Source organism: Alexandromys fortis, unplaced genomic scaffold (genome assembly GCF_014885135.2).
Source record: "Alexandromys fortis isolate MF-2015 unplaced genomic scaffold, M_Fortis_MF-2015_v1.1 scaffold_99, whole genome shotgun sequence".
Taxonomy (NCBI): domain Eukaryota; kingdom Metazoa; phylum Chordata; class Mammalia; order Rodentia; family Cricetidae; genus Alexandromys; species Alexandromys fortis.
The window spans coordinates 661,691-686,989 of record NW_026067982.1 but is presented as its reverse complement, the minus strand read 5'-3'; the positions used below and the strand labels follow the sequence as shown (position 1 = coordinate 686,989).

Below are 25,299 nucleotides of genomic sequence, written 5' to 3'. Positions count from 1 at the left end.
TATACACACATATATATATATATCAAGATCAACTTCAGTTTTTCAGACTAGCCTGAAATATATGAAACCTAAAAGAACAAACAAAAAATTATAAATAAGGCTTGCTTATTTGAGACAGGTCTTGCTATAGCCCAATCTGGCCTTTAACTTTCTATCTTCTTGCCCTAGTTTGAGACAAGCCTTTTGCAGTGTCTGTGCCTTATGTGTACTGTCCCGCTCAGAATCATCACTGGGAAAGGCTGTCACCCAGTTTTCAAGGGTGTTATGTACTTGGAAGCATTTTTGGCCTCATATGTTGACACTTGGTTCCTGGTTTTGTACTCATTTTTTGCACAGCAAGGGAGTAAGGAATCTTGGGTTCCTCATCTTTTGCAGAAACCAATCAAGACTTAGGGATCAGGGTTGGAAACTCTTGGTTCTCCTCTCTTCTCACTAAATGTATTCTGGGAAGGCTCTGCCAAAAGGGGAAATTGATTGTGTAAGAAGGGTAACTTCCCTTATAGCTTTCAAAGCAAGGTGCTTCCTTCCTTTTCTCTCTTCTTGCCATAATTGGAGTTACCAGTAAAGCTGTAGTGCAGAACTCTTGAGATGTGTTTGTCACAGTGTGATGGACAGAGGAGTTGCCTGTGCTTGTTCTTATCTTTTCATCGATCCCCTTATAAACAGGAATTACAGGAAATCACAGCTAGCATATAAAACCACAGACAGATGGGAAGAATGGAGCGTATAACCCCCATTCCCAGAAGCAAGCAGAGCACTGAGCTGATTGACCTTAGCATTTGGCATCTGAGCCAAAGCATCGAGGTCTAAAGATAATGACACCATCTGGGGATGGAAACCTGAATCTTCCAGTTGTGCGCAGTGCCCCTCCTTCTGTGCCAGTTGTGCCACCTTCTGCAGGTTCCTCTCACCAGTATCCCAACGAGGCTTCTTTTGTGTTCTGACTAGCCTTCCGGGTTGCTGTAGTTGCTCTTGCCAGGGTCAGCTAGCACAGGGCTTATAGTGTCAGGGGATTAGGTAAGGGAATAAAAACTGTATCAGAGTGTGGCACCCTGTGCTTTCCTTCCTGGGCTCCTGGGGGCCCCTAGGTAATACTGTGGAACTGGATTATGGATTAGGTCAGGTTTCCTGCTGAAGAACAGATCTTTCCCACTGCCTACTGACCCAAGGGCCTTACCTGCAGAGTCAATTGAATGCTTAATACTTTATGGAGCCTGCAAGGTGGCAGAAACTAGGGAAACCAGTAAGAATTGTCCTGAGGATTTTAGATGGAATCTATTTTCTGTTCTTTCCTGATCCTTGGACTTTCCCCATCTAGGATGCTTAACTTCAGTATTCTACTCCAAAAAGAATTATGTGCCCCCTCTCTTTGCTTTTTGATAATTTTTTATTGTTGTTTTTAAGATGTGGCATTATTGTCTAGCCTAGGCTGGCCTCAAATGTGTGACCCTCCTGTATCAGCCTCAGAGAGCTGTATTATAGCTTTATACCATTGTGACAGACTGCCTTTCTATACTTTCTTAGCCTTCAAAGCTTTTATGTCCAATCTCTGACTTTCTTCTAGAAGGCCTTCTTTGATTATCGTGGTTCAGATTAATTTCTTTGTTTTCTATTGTTTTCATTATTTTGTTCATAACTCATGAGTAGCTGTTGCTTATTCTTCCTCATTTTCTCATTACTTATACTTCACAGTTCAACATTTATTTTACCCACATAGACTATTGGGTACTCCTGTCTTGGTTATTTGCTCTCTGCATCTACAGTCTCCTTAGCTCTATTGAAAGTATTGGTGGGCTTGAAGTCTGTGCCTTCTGTACATTTTACAAGCTGTGTAGAGAAAGATGTTAGAACACGATAAAACAAGGAATGTGGTTCTTAAAAATTTCAGGCGGCCCGAGGGTAGGGCAAGGATCTGGAAACTGGGTGCCATTCGGGAGTTTTTAGGATATTGGGAGCCAAGACTTGAGAGAAACTGGCAAGTTCAGGTATGGTCAGACTTGTGTCTCAAGAGTTTGCCCAACTTTGAGATTCTCCTATGAGCTGAAAGGTTTGGGTAGGAAATATGTTTATTCTACAAGATTGCTAGGGTTGTTGGAATGGTGGTAGGAGCCGGTGCCTCTGATCTAGTTTCTTTTTGAGGCAAATCCTCCAGTGGTAGATGTGCAGGATGCCTAAGCACAGGAAACGTACAGCTTAAGGGACTTGATAGGTGCACCAGTAAGCACATCTGTCAGATTAAGGATTTATGTATATGTATTATTAACATTTGTATTGGTTTTATCTGGGCAGCTTGGAAATTTGAACTTGTTGTTCCAGTATGAACATCATTTTTTCTTTGCTTTGTCACTGGCTGGGTTTATAGGCCTATGTTAGGTTTTTAATCTGAGTAATAGAATCTTGGATAAAATTAAAAGTAGTGTCTTCTACTTTTGACTTGGGGGTAGAATTTTAAGCATCATGTTGACCCCCCCCTCCCATTTCTCCTCTGAACAATCTAGGACTGTGGAATACTTGGTAGCAACTGTGGGCAGGGACAAGCTTCAGCAAGATAAATTCCTTGGCTATATCCACATTTGCTGAAACTAGGTAGAAAGTGTGGTTACATAAAAAACTCAGGAAGTTGTCATTTTTGTGGAAATGAAACTAGTGTCAATTTTCTTCTCATAATAAGACCGCCAAACCTTTCTCTGCCTTTATAGATCCTTTATTTTTAAAAGTGGACTTTTGGATGGTAGAGCTTCTACTGTTAAGGTGGATAAGCTAGTCATTGATTCTCAGAATCCTGTGTCTTTGAAAAATGCTGCTGCTTCTTCCTGTTCTTTTCTACCTAAAAAGATGACTTGCATTTATTTACCTATGTGTAACAGCATTTTATGATAAAGTTTAGTTTTTTGGTAATAGTATTGGTGACATATGGTACCAGGTACACTGATTGAGTTGTGAACTCGTATTACTACTCTGTAAAATGTTTTTCTTAGTAGTTTAAAATTTTTAAATAAACTTTATTAAAAATTACAAATAGAAACACCACATTCCAAAATTAAGCATACCTGAAATCTATTTAACTTAATGAATTTCTTTACAGTAGGAGTAGGCATTCAGAGTGGAAACTGTGGAGTTTTACATTTTATATTTTGTACTTACATTACCACCCAAAATAAAAAATTAACAACAGAATTAGAACTAGAAAAACAATTAACTTTATATCCTCTCTAATAATTTGCGCTTACTACCTGCATCCTCTCCTTCCTCACCTCCTTACGTTTAGCCTTCTTATTCTCTTATGTTATACTTACTGTACCACCTACATGTACATTTGTTTAGGTATGTTATTGGCTAGAATCTATATAAGAGAAAACATGCACTTTTTTCTTTCTGAGATATGTGACCTCACTTAATATTACACATTCTAAGTTTATGTATTTCCTGCAAATTTTTGAGCTCTATTTTCTTAAGAGCTGGGTAGTATTCCTTTGTGTGGGGGAGAGATATCAGATTTTTATTGTCCATTAGCCTGTTGATGGTCAACTCAGTTGTTTCCAATTCTTTGCTATAGTAAATCAAGAAGTAATAAACAGGGGGATGTAAATATCTCTATTGTAGGGTATAGAGTTCTCTGGATATATGCCTAGGAGCAAAATAGCAAAGTCATATAATAGCTTTATTTATAATTTTTTGAGAAATCAGTTTGGAGAGCTATCTTCATTCCTTTCCTGTTTTGTTTTGTTGTTGTTATGTTTTTTTGGTTTTTTGAGACAAGGGCTTCTCTGTAGTTTTGGAGCCTGTCCTGGAACTAGCTCTTGTAGACTGGTCTGGTCTCGAATTCAATAGATCCCTCTGCCTCTGCCTGCTAAGTCTGGGATTAAAGACGTGTGCCACCACTGCCCATTTTGTTGGAACGGATATTTTGCCTTTTTTGAGGAAGTCTTTACAAAGGTGTAATGGCTCTAGAACTCACTGTAGTCATCCCTTTTTACCCTTAGCTGTCATTCCCTTAATGGGAGCCTTCATCTGTTTTAAGAAGCAGAGAAAAAAAGTTCTGGAAATCAGAACTGCTTTTCCCTTTTAGGAATTCAAGATTCAAAGAGTGATTTTTTTTTTTTTTTTTTGAGAGAAGTCTGGATAGGGTCCTCTCACACAGACATAAACATCCTCACCTCCACCAGTAGCTTTCTTATGGTAGATGTGAAGGAGTTCAGGATACAAGACCTGAACATGGCTTTTCAGTCCTTGCATAAGTCAGTTCTTTTTTCAGGCCACTTATGTGCCCTGGTTTTGGCCCTGAAGGCCAGTGTCAGAAAGCTTTTATGATGACTTTTTGGTCCTGAGGATGAAACCCAAGGTTTCATCTTATTTGCTGTATAAGTGCTGTACTACTGGACTACACCCCCAGACCTCAAAGCCATCATTTGGCAATTACACTGGAGTATGTGGTCAGAGGAAAAATCCGAGGACTGTGGAGGCAACAAAGGTATCTATCTGGTCATTAGGCTGTTTTTATCATACCTTTGCTTCAAGGTCTTGTAGAAGATGATCACCAGGCTGTTATCCCAGATGAATTTTTAACTTAGCTATTATTTTCCTGAGAACTCAATCAAGGTTAGATTATGTTAATTTCTTCTTGAATACCCATTATGTCCAAAAGAATGATCATGTCTCAGTATTACGTTGTGCATGGTATAATCTGTAATTTTACGTGTATTCTGATGCTGCACATTCTTAGTAGAAAACCAAGTATGTGCTTCCAGGTATTACCCTGGCATGACTGTAACAAATATGTATTTGGAGTCTTTCAGTACTTCCTGAAGATGGTACCATTAAACCTAGACAGTTAATTGAACTAACAAGTCACAACTGATAAGCAGACAACAAATGTTTGGCTGTCTGCCTATTTACTAGTTAGGTCCAGACAGCTCAGTAGGTATTAAGTCTTACCTTGCCTTCACTATGCCATCTAGTAATATATTGAATTTTTTTTTAAATGTTCATTGGACTCTGCAGTTCTACTAAGCAAGTGCTGGTACCCTACTTTTTTCTTTGCTTTTTTTTTTTCTCCTTCTCCAAGACAAGGAAGGTCTTACTCTGTAGCTCTGGCTGTCTTGGTATTCACTATGTAGACCAGGCTGGTCTCAATTCACAGAGGTGTGCCTGCCTCTGCCCTCTAAGTGCTGGAATTAAAGGTGTGCACCACTATGCCCAGAGTAACTCCAAATCTATGTGTGACAAAACTCATATCTGTTAAGCAGTAAGCATTCATAAGTTCTATAAGAAACAAGAACCAGGATTTGACTTCTGTTTATACAATCATAAAAGCCGCATAAGATTTATTAGACAATGTTGTTTGGCTCTATATCTGTTTCACTTCTCTCTTCTGGGATGCAACTACCTTCCTGTTTTGTCTTTGACATGTTGGTTGCATATCTCTCATGTCTTTTCACTTTCTGCTTCATATTGTAATTTTTTGTATGTGTTTCTTACACATACAAATATACAGAAATCAGTTAACTCTTTAAGAACACATGCTTTGGGAGCACTGTTCCCATTTAATCATCTGTCCTGTGACTGAGTAGGGGAAAAGGCGTTCTCTCCCACCCACCATCAACACCTGAGGCAGATGGGAGAGCTGACCCTGAGGTCATAAAATGTAAGATTGGGAGAATTATCCCTGCACCTCACCAGCTGCAGCACTTGGGAGAGTGGCCCCTGCACCTTGCCTGGACTACACAGTAAAGCTAGCTGGCCCTGAAGGAGTAGGTGTGGGAGAACCAACCCTGAGGATGTGAGAGCAGGAGAACTGGCACTGCCCCTTGCTCATCACTACAAGGGGTGAAGTAGCCAGGGCAGTGCTGACCAGCTCACCCTGGTGGTGAAGACAGGAGAGCTGGTGGACTGACCAACCTGCAACTACCCTGGCCCAGAACCAGGGTTATGTTTTGGCCCACCCCAACACCCACCCTATCTGTGATCTGCTGAAGTGGGGGGAGTGAGGTGTGTCCTACAGACCCAGGGCTGCAGGATCTCCATGACACAGAGGAGTAGCGGGATGTCCAGAAGGAAGAGTCCTACTGGAGGGCCCAGTGTCAATGGTGTGGCAGAGACCAGGGACCTCGAACCAGACCAGTGATTCTTTGTGATGAATACCTGCTTGTAAAGATGTATGGATAAAGGAGTTTACTGTGTGACTCACAAAGTCACACCGTAGCTTCCTTGACAAGATTTCCCCTTCCTTCTTTTCCTTTTTTTAAAAAAAAAATTTATTTATTTGTTTGTTTGGTTCATTGGTTTTTCAAGATAGGGTTTCTCTGTGTAGCTTTGGAGCCTGTCCTGTAATTCAATTTGTAGACCAGGCTAGCCTCATACAGAGATCTGCCTGCCTCTGCCTCCCAAGTGCTGGGATTAAAGTCATGCACCACTGCCACCTGGCCCTTTTTCTCATAAATTTTATTGGGTCAGAGGGGGGATGCGAGGGACAGGAGATGAGTAGGATTGGGATGCATGATGTGAACAACACAAAGAATAAATGAAAAGAAAGTTAAAAAAAAAAAAGACATGCTTTTACCCCTTGCACCCTCATGGAATCCAGTACTTGAAGGTGCTCGGTGTGTGTTCAATAAACTCCATAAGTTCTTTAGGAAAGTATGTTAGGAATGAATTCAGAAACCATGTCTGGAGAATTAAACATTATCTCCAGTAATTTAAGATCCTCTTTCGTTGGACTGTGTGTTTATCCTAGTCTCTCTTTTTCTTATACATTTTAAATATATTTTTAATCTTTGAGAATTTCATACAATATATTTTGATCTTATCTACCCCTTTATTCTTACCGCTACATTTTAAATTTTTTTTTTGTGCGTATGTATATGGCGTGTGTGCATACATTCTTATGTCATGTGAGTGAACCAACGTCAGAGGATGCCAACTCTGAAGTTGATTTTCCTTCTTTCCTCAGGATCAAACTCAGCCTTGTGCAACAAAAGCACCTTTACCCACTGAGCCATTTACCAACTTACTGTCTTCAAGGACACTACTGATCTTTTCAAAGTTGTTTTTTTGTTTCGTTTTGTTTTTGACAGGAACTTGTTATGTATCTTGTAGCCCAGATTAGCATTGAGCTTGTGATCCTCTTTACTTTTCATATACTGTGGCCAACTTTTTTTGGTGTCTTTACCTGGTTTGACAAATTCAAGGTTACTTTTGAAGTCTCCATCTAAATATTTTAGGGACTGTCCCTTAATGTAGATTAATGAGATTCTATCTCTGTTCCTGAATGAAGACCCTACCTAGAGAGAACTTGAAATAAGATTTTGATTGGAACTAGAACATATTGGATCATTTTTGGTGAAAGATTTTATACAGTTAGATGTCATGCAGTCATTGGGACAGTGGCATGGGACTAATCAACAGGAAGGAACAGTTGGCAAGTTTCTGTTTCTTGTTTTTACTTGGACCTGACCGTCTACCCTTGGTAGTTCACAAGAAGTCTGGGTAGTTTGTGAGGGAGAGAACGGGAAGAACCGTGGTTTTCTTAGGAGGCTTGCTGGACTCATGTAAGATGGAGAGTATTCATTCAGACTCAGAGTCTTATTTGACCTGAGTGTTGCTACTTCTGCATAGTACTTAGAAAAGCCCCGCAAAATAGGTATGCATATAAAAACTGAGGCTCAGTTAAGTTGAATTATTCAGACCTTGGCGTTATGACGGCTGAAGCACCTCTTGTGTTTGCTTAAGGTGAGTTTTTTCAGTTAGAGGTGACACATAAGTAGAACCCAAGTCTCTTGACTTCCATTGAGCACATTTTTTGTTTTGTTTTGAACTAAAGATTCCTTCTCTGTGATTATTTTGTGTTGAAATAAGAGCTGCGGCAGGGCTGCGTCCCCAACACCCCGGCCGCTTGGCTAGCTTATGCCCGAAATAACAACACACAAGCTGTATTCATTTAAAGAACTGCTTGGCCCATGAACTCTAGCCCTTACAGGCTAATTCTCGCACCTGGACTAGCCCATTTCTAATGATGTGTGTAAGCACCCCAAGGTGCGCTTACTGGGAAGATTCTAGCCTACCTCCATCCGGGATTGGAGGAGCTTCATTGCGTGCATCTGCCTGGGAGAGCTGAGCATGGTGTCTCTGCTCCAGCAGAGCTGTCAGGTCTCTCCGGGAGCAGAGCAGAGTCTGACCTCACTTTCTCTTCCGCCCAGAATTCTATTCTGTTTACTCCTCCCATCTATGTTCTAAGCTGAGGCCAAGCAGTTGGTTTATTATAACTTAACCAATGAAATCAACAGATTGATATATGACACTCCCACATCACTTCCCCTTTTTCTGTTTAAACAAAAAAAAAAAGAAGGCTTTAACTTAACATCCAAAGCTCTAGAAATGACAGAGACATCTCGCTGCCTGGACAGTCACCCATAGTTCCTCTGTACCATTGGGGCATCCATCTTCGGCCTACAGGCCCATAGTTTCCAGCAGACATTTTCACAAAGCAGGAAATTTCAAAGGCAGTCTCTATCTGCTTGTCCTGAAGAATGTCTTGCAGACTCTTTCATGAATCAGGAACCCCGAAAGATCATCTCACCTTTAGGCAAGTTCAGCAGTCCTCTCTCTGCGGGTTCTCTGTGTCCAGTTTATGCAATAGTCCAGGCAAGAGCAGTTTCTTGCCCAAATGGCTATCAAACTCCATAAGGATCCTCTTCGATGCCCATCTTCCTCTTGAAGTAGATTGGTGCTGCCAGGAGCAGAGTGTCTCATTGTCATGAAAAGTCCTAAGTTATTAAAACATGTAAAATGCCATATTCTCTAGCCTTTGAAAGATATGAAGAATGCCTATCTAAAATATATCTATGCATATCTAGAAAATCTTAACTAACATAACTACAAGCTTAACTACTATTAATGATTATTCATTAACAACCTATATACATTCAAAATTGACCTTAAATCTCTATCAATAAAGCAAAATCTATACTAATGCAAATTATTCATATCTATATCATATCCCCCTTTAAATGTAAAAGAACGTTTATAAACCATATTTGGGAACATGGGCGCAGTTATTTCTCTCCAAACTGCTTCCTGCTGAATGGGGGCGTCGTTAATTAGGTCTTTCATGGTATAACCTGTGTGCTAGTTTCATCTCAGTTGGCAGTTAAGCCAAGCAATTTTCTGAAGGTATTCACAGCAACCGTTCAGGAGGGCGTGGTCCATCATACCATATCGGAATAGAAGAAATGAACAGGGTCTCATCCTCTGTGGAAACAAAATAGGAAACTCCTTTCGAAAGCATCATGTCCTTAGATCCAAATTTTAAAGTCAAGGCATCAAAATCTCTATGTTGGATTAGTTCAGCAGCATTTATAAGCAAATATCTTTTAGCATTTGTTGCTCCTTCCTCAGCATTCAAACAATTCAAAGAGAGCATAATAGCATACAGTATCAAGATTCTCTGTGTATTTTCCATCTTTGTACGCTTTATTTTAACCTCTATTTTGTTTATTTTTACTTTTATTGTATATTCTCCGTATCTTTGTCCTGGAATAACTCTGTCTAGACCAGGCTCTCCTTGAACTCTCAGAGATCTGCCTGTCTCTACCTCCCAGGCATTGGGATTAAAGGTGTTTGCTACCACACCTTGAACTCACAGAGATCTGTTTGTCTCTGCCTTCTAGGCACTGGGATTAAAGGCGTGTGCTACCACACCTTGAAGTCACAGAGGTCAATCTCCCTCTGCCTCCCAAGCGTTGGGATTAAAGGCGTATACTACCACATATCACTTCTCTTTTTCTTACTTTTTTTTTCTTTAAGAATTTTAACTTTTAGTCTGCATACATTTTTAACATTGTAAATCATTTAAACATTTTCTTTTTCTTTGAATCTCTTTATTGTATATCTCTCTTTTTCTGACCATACGAGCCTTTAAATTACTGAGCAATATGAGTAGGATTAAAGCCCTGGCCTTGTCAGCTAGATCCAGTCCATTCCTAAGCTTTTCAGCCTCATGGCTGAGGTACTGGCTGTAGCCATGTTTATAGCCACAATTCTATGGCGTTTTAAGGACCCTGCCAGCCAGCGAGCTACAACATACAACACTCAAGTCCTCTCTCTGTAGCCAGCCCTCCTGTCTCAAACAGTCAGAGTTTGCCCTGGCAGGATGGCCCAGAAAGCCAGCATTTTTAAACGGCATAGCCTTTTTCCTGCTACGGCTGAAAACAGAAAAGCATGCGTTCAGCTTTTCATCAACACCATTTAAGTGTTTCGTGGCAGGACCTCTTAATGAGCTGCAGGGTTTTGCAGCTGAAGCTGAGTCAGGAAGCCTCTCTTAGATGAGAGCGCTTGCTTGCCTCTAGCAAGCGGAGCAGACCCAAGAAATTTCTGCTACCAAGAAAACATGCTTCATTCCATTCTTTCCCAAGCTTTCTCAGGCTTTTTGTAGATTCAGTTAGCCCCACGTTGGGCGCCATCTGTTGAAATAAGAGGAGCGGCGGCGGGGCTGCGTCCCCAACACCTCGGCCGCTTGGCTAGCTCACGCCCGAAATAACAACACACAAACTGTATTCATTTAAGAACTGCTTGGCCCATGAACTCTAGCCCTTACAGGCTAATTCTCGCACCTGGACTAGCCCATTTCTAATGATGTGTGTAAGCACCCCAAGGTGCGCTTACTGGGAAGATTCTAGCCTACCTCCATCCGGGATTGGAGGAGCTTCATTGCGTGCATCTGCCTGGGAGAGCTGAGCATGGTGTCTCTGCTCCAGCAGAGCTGTCAGGTCTCTCCGGGAGCAGAGCAGAGTCTGACCTCACTTCCTCTTCCGCCCAGAATTCTATTCTGTTTACTCCTCCCATCTATGTTCTAAGCTGAGGCCAAGCAGTTGGTTTATTATAACTTAACCAATGAAATCAACAGATTGATATATGACACTCCCACATCAATTTTGTCTCCTTTCTTGCTCTCTATCCATTTAATTTCAGTGAAATTGACTGAAATAGAGGGAAGGATGGTTTAAGTTTGGAGTTTTTCGTGAGCTTTTAAAGTTTTATTTTTAAATAGGCAGCCTTCCAGACAGACTGGGAATGTAGCAGAAGGCCTGAGAACCAGGAAGTGACACAGACCTGTTTATATCATTCCACTTGAGGGCCTTTGGAAAGCCATCCTCGTAGATGGTAAAAAGTAAACACAACTGCAACAGCCTTTTCCTTTGGGGTTGCTATTTTTGACGTGGAGGAGGTGTTTCCTGCACAGCTATAACTACTTTGAACACTAAAGTCTGGCTCCTAAATTTCCTCTCCAGTGACATATATAGATAGGTATTTATTTCTTCTTACAGACAGAAGCATTTTGTGATTCCAGGCAGACAAAATGGATTGCACCTCTCTTCATCCTTTTGAATGACTTAGTCTTCTGTTTTGTCTTAATTTTTGTTGTTGTTGTTTGGTATTTTGTTTGTTTGTTTTTGATTGATGCAAGTAAGTAGTTTCTGTATGCAAAGATTGTCCCAGAAGTGTGACCACCAGTATGTACTTGAGAGTAGGGTACATACACAATACACACATCAAAAGTCTTTGTTCTTAAACTCCTTTTTTTTTTTTTTTTTTTTTTTTTTTTTTTTTTGGTTTTTCGAGACAGGGTTTCTCTGTGGCTTTGGAGCCTGTCCTGGAACTAGCTCTGTAGACCAGGCTGGTCTCGAACTCACAGAGATCCGCCTGTCTCTGCCTCCCGAGTGCTGGGATTAAAGGCGTGTGCCACCATCGCCCGGCCTTCCTTTGTTTTCTTTTAACACTATAAAATACTTTTTTCTTTTGGGTCCTAGTAACAATTTGGGTGTTATAGATAAACATGTACTTCTCGAGAATATTGTGAATTCCTTGAGAATAAGATACTGTATATGGTCTCTATAATTAACCAAACCTTGCATAGAACACAGCTAGTAAAGATTTGCTGAATTGCAATATAGTCAGTCCCTGCCCCTGGAAACACAGAGCCCTTCTTGACCTTTTTTTTTTTTTTTCCAAAGTGAGTATTGGAGCCTGTTCCTCTCAGCTCTGCTGTGAATCATGAAGAGAGTGTGATGACATAAAAGGTCTATCTCTGGGGCCTAGAAACCAATCTCTGCTGTTTCTGTCAAGTATGTTTTGCTACCTAGTCAAAACTTGTTGATATGCCTCTTCTCCCCATTTTATGCAATGATTACCTGTGGTAAATGCAGCTTGTGAGAGAGAAACCTGTTTCTGTATGGCTTCAAGGAGAGGGATATACATGGTTGTCTCAAGATAGAATTGACTCAGGAGGCAGAGACGGGAGAATACGAGTTCAAAGATAAAATTGAACATGGCATTTTATTTGGAAAACAAATGAGCAGGGCATTCTTCAGGCAAATGGGTATTTAATTTTTCATGAAGCAGTAGTGCTTAGAGAAAAACCTTTAAAAATATTTTGAAATTTGGACAGAGCCTTATTTAAAGTTGAGGAAGGCTCTTTTTAACGCATTGGCTGTTTTTCATTTTGTTTGTTTATTTTTTTAAAATCTGAATTGACCTTGTGTATTGAGCCTGATTTCAGGATGTTTCTAAACCACATACAAAGGCTGCCCTTTGGGAGTCGAGTGGGTATCAGCCATAGCATGATAAAAGAAAGGGCCCTCACCATCATAATCTGAAGTCTGCAGTTTCAGATCCATCCTATAGCGTGTATTTTTTTTTCCCACCTCACCTAGTCCAATAGTATCAGTGTTATCCAGTTTGCAGATGGGAACCAAAAATGACGTTCCCTAGACCACCGAATTAATTCAGACCAAATAGACCAAAGATTCTGGCCTGGTCTATACTGTTCGTGAGAGACACTTAGCTGAACAGTTTTCCAGTCATTGATAAGGAAATAGAAGCACAGGAAGTGAATTTTTTGTCATAGGTTAGCCTGTCAGACCGCGGTAAAGCTCTTCCCAAAAAAAAAGTGACTTCCTGACAACAGATTAGAAATCTATATGGCTGAGTTCCTTGCGCTCCTTATTTTCCTGTCGGAGTCAGTTTTGCTTTGTTCTTCTCTTCTGCGCTTTTCTCGTGTGCTTTCCTCTCACCTCTCCAGGCTCCTGCAGTGCTCCAGTGTTCCTTGTGTGTAGAGGCTTGGGGTGGTTTGGTTTGGTTTGATTTGTTTTTTTTTTTTTTTTTTTTTCTCTCTCTCTCTCTCATTGTTAGGTGTTTGTTATTTTTGGAAAGCACTTTGGGAACACTGTGTACTAGGTAGTGGGTACAAATGTGCTGGTGGATTGATTAAACTCTTGAGTTTACTGCAATGCAGAGGAAGATAGATGCTGGAGTTTGGGTTTGGACTACTAGGATAAATTTAACATTTCTTCCTTTTAGCTAGAACTTTTGTTGATTTAATTTTTCAGAGGAAATACTTTTGGGTCCCTTCTAGAAGACTTTGAATTCCTTAGACCTAAAAGGGCCTTGGGAACCATCCAGGTCCATCCCTGTGCTCTGGGAAGACTGGATGGCTTGCTTGATGTCAAGCCACTGCCTAATGCTGAAGCTGGACCTAGCTGTCTCCTATGTCAGGTTCCTGCTGTAGTCAAACTGTTGCTAGGTCCTAGAAGAGAAGTGTTGGAGACCAAAAGAGAGGATTGAAGGAGGATATGGTAGTTAGTGTGTCTGATCTTGGGAGAAAGTGTGATGCCCTGCGTGTATCAACAGCAATTCTTCTGGAGCAGCACAGGGGTATAAGAAATATGAAAGCAATTCAAGAAATCTGGCATGTTCCAGTAACTTTTAGGTGGCTTAAGAGGAAATCTGAGGGTAATTTTTGTAATTAGGAGAAAATTAAATTTCAACAAAAGTTTGTTTTTAGCTAGGAATGGTGGCGCACAGCTATAATCCCAACAGTCGGGAGGTTGAGGCTGTAAGATCACAAATTCAAGGCCAGCCTGTGTTATCTTGCCTCACCTTCCCCTCTCCACTGCTTTCTTTCCCTACCTGCCTTGAAATGCCAAATGTTCCTCAGATCCCAGCAGAGGGCATTGTGGTAGTTGAAGCACTGAAGTGTGAGTGGCTGAGTGGAAGCAGAAGTTAGTGACCGGAAAGATCCACAGGAGGCATCAGAAAAACCTCTATTGTTTGTAGGTGTGGTAGGAGGTTTTGATGATTTCAAGGTGAATGGGATTGAAAGGGGGAACAATGCAATCCCTTCTGGAAGGTGAGAGCTAAGGAAGGGGAGTCACTTTGATCTCCTCTGGGAACTCTGAACTTCTTATCATTACATTATTTAATGCAATCAACTGCTTTATTCTGTTTGTACTTCAGGAAATGGTCTTTGTCCTTTCTCATCATGTGGCAGGGAGAGGATTGTTGTAGGTGGTTGTTGTTCTAGACTCTCTTACACTCCCTCCATTCCTTTTCATGTTAGTCTGAGACAAGAAAAGGCTGCAAATTTGTTCTCTTCCCTGTTCCCTTTCCTGATTAATGGCCAAATGATTCATAGTTTATTGAAAAATTTGTCCTAAAAATTATATGTGAACTGAAGCTGACTGGCCTTCTACTAATGGGAGTCAAGGCCTACTGAGTCAGGCCCTTTTGACTCCAGAGAGGAGAGCTCAATGTAACATAATCCCCCCCCAAAAAAACTGTGGCGTTCTCCCCAGGGGTATTCTTCAAGGCATCTGGGCAAATGGACAAAGATGTGTGCCCGGCTGCCTAGAGAATAAGGCGCATACTATTTCATGGTTGCTGCTTTCTCAAGCATTGAACTAGTTTTGAAGATGACTCTAGGGCACCTTTAACCTTTTTAGCAAGCAGTGTTATTAACCTGGAAGCATTTATGGTAACAGCAAGCAAGTAAGCCTTAACGAACTTTGGGCTCAAGTTTGCAGGTTCTGGCTAAGATTGCACAGAAGCCCCAGATCTAGTTTACAGATTTTTTTTCCTCTTTTTTTTTGGGGGGGGGGGCGTTGACTGAGCTTCATCAGAGCGTAGAGATAATCAAAGCAAGCAATACCCCTTTCCCACTTTATGAAGGAAGAAACGAGGAGATGAGAGTGACACCCCAAAGTTAAAATCATAGCTTAGGGGCAGTATGGAAGCTTAGCAGCAGAAATGAGTGCTCATTACATTCAGCAGGATACAGTCCGCTGGGTTTTATTGTTGTTAGTTCACAGATGTGAAGAGTTAACACCTTGTTCTTATGGGGCTAACCATCTATAGCTCATTGAACTTGTTGCTACTGCCCTTTTTCGTGACAGCAGCTGGGTTTCCAAGAACGGAAACCAGAATAATGAATACAGGTTTTCCATGTCTTTTCCTGCCCTGTGTTTTGGAGGGGAAAGCACTACTTGAGGAAGACTTGGGTTTCATGAAGAGAAATGTAGAAGCAATAGAAGAGAATTCTATGGCTGAAATAAAACCTGAGAATCATTCTTAGAAATGGAAATAGAAGCCAGAAAGCCTTGCTGCCTGGTGACAGAAGTATGGCATACAAGTAGGCTCAGGTTCTTCACCTCTGCTCACCTATAATTTCAGTTGTTACATTCCTGTGAGGATGGATGAGTGCTGGCTTTGAAAACTGAGGCTTAGTTGTAGTTATTTCTTTTCAATCATATTGCATGTTTTAGTTTTTTATTTTATTTTTAAAGATTTATTTATTATGTATACAGTGTTCTGTCTGCATGTATGCCTGTAGGCCAGAGGAGGGCACCAGATCTTATTACAGATGGTTGTGAGTCACCATGTGCTTGGTAGGAATTGAACTCTGGACCTCTGGAAGAGTAATCAGTGCTCTTAGCCTCTGAGCCATCTCTCCAGCCCTAGTTTTGTTTTTTAAATAGACGATATAAGACTGGAGATGATTCAGTGATTAAGAGCCCAAATTGCTCTTCCAAGGGGAACCAATTCAATTCCTAGTATCCACATTAGGCAGCTTACAGTTATCTAAAACTCTTAACTAAAAGGGACCCAAAGTTTCTGACCCTCATGGCACATGCATGCACCTGCATGTACTTCCTATAGACACACAAGTATACATAATTAAAAATAATAAAAATAGATCTTTTTAAAAAAGTAGAGATGTAGTCAGGTAACACTATGGTGCACACTTGTAATTCCAAATTCTAGTTCTCGGTGGGCAAAGGCAGGAAGATGTCTGTAAATTCAAAGATATCATGAGCTACACAGGGAAGGAAGCCCTGTCTCAAAAATAAATAGATTAATTAATCCCATGGTCAGTAACATACCAAAAGAATACTAATGTGCAAATGAATCATTCCCCCTTTTTGAACATTTTAAGTCCTAATTTTTCTCTAGGGATAATGATACTGTGCTGGCTTGTTTTATGTTGACCCAACCCAAATTAGAGGCATTTGGGAAGAAGAAACCTTAAGAAAATGCCCCCTCCAGATTGGTCTGTGGGCAAGCATGTGGTACATCTTCTTGACTGATAATTGATGTGGGATGACCTGCTCATTTGGGTGGTGCCACTCCTGGGTCCTATAAGAAACAGGTTGATCTAGCCATAAGGAGCAAGCCAATAAGCAGTGTTCCTCCATGGCCTCTGCGTTAGCTCTTGTCTCCAGGTTCCTTCCTTGTGTAAATTCCTGCCTTGGCTTTCCTTAGTGATAACTGTACTTGGAAGTGTGTGCTAAAATTCTCTCTCATATTCTCTGTCTCTGTCTCTTTCTCTCTCATGTGTATATATACATGCACACTCCTGACCCACTGAGTTTGAGTTTGGGATTGCCTGCAGAAGCATGGGTGGAAGTTATTTGTGGGAGTATGGATGACTTTAGTGGTGACACTACTAATAAAAGTGATGCCTTCTCTCCCAGTTTGGTGGTGTTTGAAACAGAATCTCATTCTATAACCCAGGTTGGCCTTGAAGTTATAGCAGTTCTGTCTCAGTCTCTTGAATTCTGAGATCATAGGTATATAGAACCATACCCAACTGAAGACTTTTTAAACTTCTGTTTAAAGCAGATAATTCCTAATTTAGATTTGGTTTACTGTATTGCCCTTTCTCCATAGTTACTGGATTTTCTTATAGCTGGTGGTACTCTGGGATCTTGGGAGTTGACTGTTTTACTTCTGAAGCAGTAAACTTGACCATTCTTTACATAGATACTCATTGATGACATTCTGTTTATGTCCCCCTACTTTTTTATTGATTGATTGTAAAAATTCACCCTTCCACTATTCTTTCTGTAGTTGATCAAGGATTAGGTGGCCCTTGGTTCAGGTAGCTGCTTAAGGAGTAAGAGAGCAGCCAGCAGTTGATGTAACAAAACAAATCAGGAGCGTGTACTCTTCTACCTCCCCACTTTTTATTTCCTCCCACAATATTCAAGAGTTTCACAAACATTTGTAGTCTCCTGTCAAGTGCCAGGGCCTTTACTAGCTCTTAAAGATTCCAAAATGAGTGATTTACAGTTTCTGCCTTCAAGGAACTCAGTCCACCAAGGTGAGGCAGATGAATAGCTGTAGGTACTAGCCTGTTCAAGCTAGTAGTAAAGGGTTCCAAGGAGCCAGTTCTGGGGATGAGCATGTTAGGAAGTGTCAGGAAAGGGACTCTTACTGGAGAAGCTCCCTAGACAGGAAAGTCTTGCTATATTAAGTTGATTTGTATTTATCTTTTTGAACAATTAATATGGGTACAAAATGCAGGGCTTAAGAAGATTGAGAAAAAACATTTAGTAAATGTATAGTAAGAATTTTTTTTTTTTCGAGACAGGGTTTCTCTGTGGCTTTGGAGCCTTTCCTGGAACTAGCTCTGTAGACCAGGCTGGTCTCGAACTCACAGAGATCCGCCTGCCTCTGCCTCCCGAGTGCTGGGATTAAAGGTGTGCACCACCATCGCCCGGCAAGAATTTTTTATTTTAATTTTTGCTTCCTGATTTTTAACTACTCAGTTCCCCTTCCTAAAAACAGTGTTTCTTTCTCTTATTTTCCTTTTTATTGAGTGGGGCAGGGGGTTCAAGACAGGGATTCTCTGCGTAGCTCTGGCTGTCCTGGAACTTGCTCTGTAGACCAGGATTTCCTGTCTCTGCCTCCCAAGTGCTGAGATTAAAGGTATGCGCCACCCAGCAAGGCAGTGTTTCTTATACCTTATTCCTAAGGGACTTTTGGTACATCTAGCTACGTGTGTTAACATACACCTTTTAAAAACCCAAGTATGGTTTAGGTAGAGTGGTATATACCTGTGTAATCCTAGCACTTTGGAGGCTGAGGCACAGGCTGAATGAAGGGTTAGAAACCAGCCTGGGCTACCTAGCAAGGTCAACATCAATCTGGCCTACAAAGACTTCATCTTAAAAAACTAAAATATAAGTGTGCATTCAAACTTTTTCACACATTAATTTTAGAATTCATTTCATATTAACAAGGATTGTAATGCCCTGTTTTAAGAAACTGAACAATATTGAGTTTACTATAACTAATTTAACCAACCTCCTTTTAACTTTCAGGTTGTCCCAGTCTTTTCCCTTTCTAAACAGTGTTCTGAGTATCCTACAAATGTATATTTTATTGCACATGTGTGGTTCTGAGGACAGATCTAGAATTAAAATCGATAGGTCAGAGAATATATACTGTTTTGAACCTACATCATTCAGTTGCCTTCCAAAGGCATTATATATAAAATACAAAATGTTAAGACTATCTTCTCTCAACCGGGTGATGGTGGCACACAACTTTAATCCCAGCACTTGGGAGGCAAAGGCAGGTGGGTTTCTGTGAGTTCAAGGCCAGCCTTGTCTACAAATTGAGTTCCAGGACAACCAAGGCTACACAGAGAAACCCTATCTTGAAAAAACAACAAAAAACAAATATCTTCTGTCTCCACCAATTCTTTAAAATACCTTCCAGAGTGATCTTAAAAATAAAGAAGATTTCCTGAGGCTAGAGAGATGAACCCTTACTTCTTCCAGAGGTCTGGAGCTGCCATATTAGGCAGCTAATAAGTATGTGTAACTCCAGTTTCAGAGGATTTAAGACCATCTTATGACCTCCTTGGACCTCTACAAGGAGGTGTGTGTGTATACATACATGTATACATAATTTTAAAATAATAAAATCACAGAAAGGACTTTACTCTTATAACTTCCCTACTTAATATTCTTGTCATTATTACCTACAGAGACATACAGACTTAACTCCTTGGCTTAGCCTTCCTCTGAACCTCTACCAGGAGTACTCTGATTCACCTGTATATGGTAACTCTGCCCCCACCTCCATATCTTACACATCATTTAGGACTCAGCCGAGCATTAGCTCCTCTGGGTAGTATTGTTTGACTCTTGATACTCATGTGCAGAATACCAAAGGCACTACCATATATATATTCACCACTTAAATATGTACTGTGCATGTGCTGTGATGTGGCACATGCAGTTGGCATTCTTGATGGTTCCCAGTTGTTTCTTTGAAGAGATGACTAAAGAATGCCTCATAGGGTTATCTAGTGTTGATGTACTGAAATAGTAGTACCATAAGGCTACTGTTATTAGTCAACTAACCCTGAGCATATCCTTTAACATCTTTGACTTTGAACACCCTTCCCCCTTTTTTTGCACCTGAAAGAAAAGCAGCTTAAAGATTCTTGCTCAAGACGTATTAGTGGCTATAACAGTAATGACAGTTGGGGACTTAAATAGGACTGGGTACTTTGTCTGAATCTAAACCTTATATCTGTGCTATTTCACAGAGGTACCTGGGGTTAAGACCCATGAAGAGCAAATATCTGAATATAGCTGGGCATTCTGACTCTAATTACAGCCATTCAAATGTGAACAGAATCCACACATGCACAGACATACAGACTTCTCCATGAACTCCACTCTGACTATAGGCTTCAAAGACTCAAGTTAGTGTGAGTAAAAGCTAAGGACCAAAGATGCTATTGTCACAATTACTGGGGGAAAGAGTTGAAACCCAGTAGCTAGCTCTGTTCCTAATCCCTGGCTAATGTTTACTAAAGATTTTTATAACTGTTGTCTTTTAGATTGAGAGAACTCATCTTGCTGCTTAAAGTTGTCTTCTCTGGGAAGAGACATGGGTTTGAGTCAAGGCTTCAGACATATTGAAGTTGAGTCTAGTTAACATATTTGGTCAAGGCTCAGGGAGTCCTTTATTGGGGTTGTAGATGGCAGGCCCGCTAATCTGTGTCTATATAGCTTTATGTTGAATATATAGAACTTAAAAAAAAATAACCTGAATAGCCAGGTGGTGGTTATGCTTCACCTTTAATCCCAGCCCTCAGGGGGCTGAGGCAGAAGAACCCCTGAATTCAAGGTCATTCTTATATACAAAATGAATTCAAGGACAACTCGGGCTACAAAGAGAAACCCTGTCTTGGAAAACAAAACAAAACTGAAGTAGGCTCACTTTATAAACGTGTCATTAACCCAACATCTTCTCTAAAGACATTTAGAAAATAATCCTTAAATTCTTGACTATTGATTGATTTTATTTGTTTGTTTGAGACAGGGTCTGCCTCACTGTGTAGTCCTGGTTGGTCTGGAACTCCTTGTGTAGACTAGGTTGATCTCAAATTCACGAAGATTTCTGTGTCTATTCCTCTCCAACGCTGGGATTAAAGGTGTATGCCACCACACATGGCTTGGTTTCTTCCCTCCCTCCTTCCTTCCCTCTCTCCCTTCTTCCTTCCCTCCCCCTCCTAACTTCCTTCCTTCCTTTCTTTCTCTTTTTTTTTAAATAATACTTTTTACTCTTCAGAAGCCAAGCTGAACCAAATTGGGTGATAAGGGCCAGTTAGCAACTACAGTCTGTCTTCTACCTCCCCATACTGTCAAGGATAGTCAATAAAATGTCACCCCTCTGGTCACAGGTATCAGGTCACAGGTGTCAGGTCACAGGTGTGTGGGTTGAGCCTTGAATAGTTTTGAGATTCATGGCTGTGAGTCAGGTCCTCAGGGGCTCCTTAGTCTCTAACAGGTTAGGCCTTTGTGGCCTTGGCTCCTGCTGCTGCATTCCTTCTCTAGGCGGTGTAGTTATTCCTTTAAGACGTGAGCTCACTCTGTTTTTCCTTTTGGTTAGCTGAAGTTGCTTTGAGGCCAAGTGACACAGGCGTAGCAGCTCTGTGTCAACAGCTGCTTTCTGCTGGAGCTCTTAAGTCAGTGGTCCTAGCAGAGCAGGAAGAAGTCTCTGAAGCAGCACTGATTTAGCTAGCCATGCAGGTGACGTCCAGGTGAGCTGGAACTTTTTGCAAGGGTCTGACTCCTGGACCAGATTTTGACAACAGCTGGCAGCAAGCTTTGGCAGCTCTCCAGGAGGAGCTGAAAACCCACTTCTGTGCTTGTCTCTTCTCTTGGCAGTAAGGATTCATTTGCTAGAATTTTTCCAACTCAGTGTGGGATTGTGGCTTCCTTGCAGAGTGTTTGCTTCTAACCAACTTATGGTTGAAATTTTCGCTTTACTTAAGTCTTTTTGTCTGTTTGTTTGTTATAGGTGAAGCTACTTCTGGCTGGCTTTAGGATTCTTACTTCTGGATTTTAAAGTCTTTCTTTTTAAAAAACAAACAAATAAATAAAAAACATCGGACGGATAAAAGATGTGCCATGGCAGGATAGCACCAAAGAGCAACTCAGCATTTGTTGTGACCTCCGTGGGGCATGGAGTGTTTCTTCAGCTAGTGATCCTTAGCACCCTGCTTGGAGATGGATTAACCTCTGGTAAGTAAGTCCAGACTTGCTTTCTGTGTGTGGGAGGAGCCTGGGGTGTGGGGGACTTGCCTTTTGTCAGGCAGTTTGGGAAGAACTTTTATATTCTTTTTTTTTTTTTTTTTTTTTTTTTTTATTCTGGAGACCTTTCTGTGGAGCTTAATGAGCAAATACAAAGAGGAGGGGGAACCTGCTGGTGATTACATTATCTCCCTTCCTTCCAGCTGCTGTTGTCTTCAGGCAAGAAAGAGGTCTAGAATCCGGGGCATATGACATACAGGGAAGGAAACAGACTGTGGTTAGATTGCCTGTGTTCAGAGTTCATTCCTACTGTCTATGATCCTGAGCAAATCACTCTGTTACTGTGAATGTCTAGCTTCCTCGGCTGTAGAGTGTGTTAATAACAGTACCTACCTCACTAAGAATTGTAAAGGAATCAATGTTGCATAGTAAACACTTAAGGATGCTCCCTTTTTATTTGTTTGGGTTTTTTTTTTCTTGTTTTTCTTTGCCTTTTCTCAGACCGAGTACTTAGTTGAGATCCTGTATCTTAGTGAATTGACCACTAAGGTTGAGTTTTGGGCAAAGCCACTTAACTGTCCCATAGCTCAGTTTCTTTGCATGCTAAACAAAGGAGTTGACCTTATGACCTTGAATGTTAACTTCTAGCTCCTCAGTCTATACTTTGATGACTGAGAGTTTTCTAATTGATGCTAATAAGCTGGAATGTTCCCAAGAGAGACTGAAAATGCAGGAGTGAGCCATTTTGAATTTGTTGATCCTTGTTTTTAACAGTAATCTAAAGTCCCTTATCACTTCACTTTGTGTAGTGTCTAGACCAAGCATTTTTTCCAAAAAGTACATATTGGATGTACTTCACAGGCCATTGGATGATATGCCCAAACCATCTCTGTATCTGTGAGTCTTGATAAGAACATTGATGTTTATCAGTATTAGAATCGCAGCCAGAGTTCTTTAGAAAGACCTAGATGGCAGTTTTCTTGGACACATTCCCTGGAGAGTTATCACAAAGCTAATCTAGAAGGGGACTATAGTCAGATTTTTCTTTGGGCTGTCAATAATGACATGGATACTTATTAATTATGAAAGCTCGTCCTTAGCTTAGGCTTGTCTCACTAGCTCTTACTGTCATGTGGCTCATTACCTCATCTCCATACTGCTCATGCTGCTTCCTCTGTGACTCCACGCTTCTTCCTCCCAGAGTCCCCTCTATCTCCAGAAGTCCTACCTATACCTCCTGTCTAGCTATTGGCCATTCAGCTCTTTACTAAACCAATCACAACAATTTATTGTGACACAGTGTACAAATATCCCACAGCATTTCCCCTTTTGTCTAAATAAAAAAGAAGGGTTTTAACTATAACATAATAAAACTATATACAATAAGAACAATTATTAATTAAGAATACATTTTTTAAGAATTAAGAATACTGGACATTATAATGTCCAGTCTATCTATATTTGATAAATTCAGAGAAATTTATTATCTATCCTATCTTGGTGAGTCAAAAGTTTTGTACCTAATTGACTTTCTATCCTAACTTGCATTGCCAGCCCAAAACTATCTTTTTAGGCCTTAAAACATTTTCTTAAATAAACAGGTTAAACTTTTGTGCCTTTCAACCTTACATACTTTATACCTCTTTTGTGAGTTTCTTTCCTGAAAACTATAATTATAACAATTTAGTCTTTAACCCCATAAAAGATCTGAGAAGGAGGCAGTTACCTGATTAAACAGAAAATACATAGCAAGCAATTTTCAAAACTAAGAAATGACAGAGATATCTGGTTTCCTGGACAGTCGGCCAAGGTTCCTCTGCAACGTAAGGGCATCCATCCTTGTCCTACAGGCCTAGAATATCTGACAAACTTTTTAGTGAAGCAGGAGATTTTTTGAAGGACTGCAAAGCTCAGCAGCCACCCTTTTTTGTGTTCAGTTTGTCCAGCATACTGTCAGCAGTTGAGGCAGGGGTAGTTTTTGCCCAGTGGCTAACTTGGCTACAATAAAAGCAAACTCCATATGGAGCTTCTTCAATGCCTATCCTCCTTTTTTAAAATAAATTGGTGCTACCAGGAGCAGATGTGTCTTATTGTCATGAAAAGTCTTAGGTTATTAAAACATCTTTTTAAAAAATATTTTATTTTATTTTATTTATATGATCATTTTGTGTATGTCAGTACACCATTTGTGTGATCCTGGAACTGGAGTTACAGACAGTAGTGAACTGCCATGTGGGTACTGGGAATTAAACCTGGGTCCTCTGGAAGAGGAGTCAGTGCTCTCAACCTCTGAGCCATCACTCCAGCCCAAAACATCTTAAATGCCATATTCTGTTGATCTCTGAAGTGTTTGAAAACCACCTAGCTGTCTCAAATTTATCTCTGCTTATGTTGCTTCCTCTGTTTCTGACTGACAGCTTGACTCACTCTTCTTCCTCCCAGAGTCCTTTCTGTCCCCAGAAGTCCCGCCTATATCTCCTGCCTAGCTATTGGCCATTCAGCTCTTTATTAAACCAGTCACAGCACTATACCTTCACACAGTGTACAACTATCCCACAACAGGGGACTTCAGTGGTGATGAGGTGCCTTATTTGTGGCTGTGGTCTTCTTGTAACTCAGTGCTTGCTCTTCCGTTACTTATCATTTCTATTACCCTTTTACCCACATACACTGATAATGGAGAAGGCTCACTACTTATTTTAGTAAGTAACATTCTTCTGAATTGTTGAGAGAAACAGTTATTGATTCCATGTTCCATTATAGCTTTCCCTAGCATTCACATTCTTTCTTTTCTGTTTCCCTTCCTTTTCACCCTAAAGGTCATACCTTTCCTTCCTAGCCATGAGGAACCTCAGTATATCACTCAGTACTATTGATGATTAGGACTCCATAATATGGGATCATGTTTGTATGAGAAGGAACATTAAAAGTGATAGGTATAGAAATACAGTGGGAAAGTTGTCTTGCTTGCTGCTCTTGACTCTAGAGCAGAAGCTAGCAAACTATGGCCCCCATGCTAACCCTCCCCTCCAGCTATATAGCCAGAGCTTGGCTGAAAAACTTGATATAATGGTATGATGCAGGTTGGCCTTGAGCTCCTTTCTTTGACTTCTTAGTGTTGTGATTACAGGTATGTACCACCCACCATGCCTGGCTTGCTACCTGCTTTGCATGACCTGCATGCTAACCATATTTTTAACTTGTTGAAAAAAGCAGAAAAGTAATATTTTGTGACATGTGGAAAGTATATGAACTTTAAATTTTAGTGCCTATAAGTAATATTTGAGTGGAACATGGTATGTTCATTTTTGAGTATATTTTCTGTGACTACTTTTATGTTATAATGGTTTATATTAAAAATTAAAATTTATTTTAAAATTAAGAATTAAATAGATACAATAAAGACCAAATCTGAATTATTTGGCTCTTTGCCTATAATTTCAACAGTTAGAAGACTGGACAGGAGGATTGTCCATGAGTTTAAGGCCAGCCTGGGCTTCAGAGTGAGACCCTGCATCAGACAGACAAAAGATTTGGTCCTTTATTCAAAGTTCTGTATTCCCTGCCCCCGCCACAGTTAGTTTATACTCAATAACAAATGGTGTTCAATAGGTATATGCTTGAATGGGAC

The 25,299-nt window shown here is 40.6% G+C and overlaps 1 protein-coding gene across 1 annotated transcript in view; it reads left to right on the top strand.

The window, feature by feature from the left end:
* Window positions 1–25,299, top strand: part of Susd6 (sushi domain containing 6) — a 94,013-nt gene that overhangs the window by 22,099 nt on the left and 46,615 nt on the right. Inside the window, exon 2 of the mRNA XM_050158473.1 lies at window positions 21,436–21,659. Within this exon, the coding sequence (XP_050014430.1) occupies window positions 21,539–21,659 (121 nt within the window). The 5' untranslated portion in view covers window positions 21,436–21,538. The remainder of the gene's footprint in view (window positions 1–21,435; window positions 21,660–25,299) is intronic.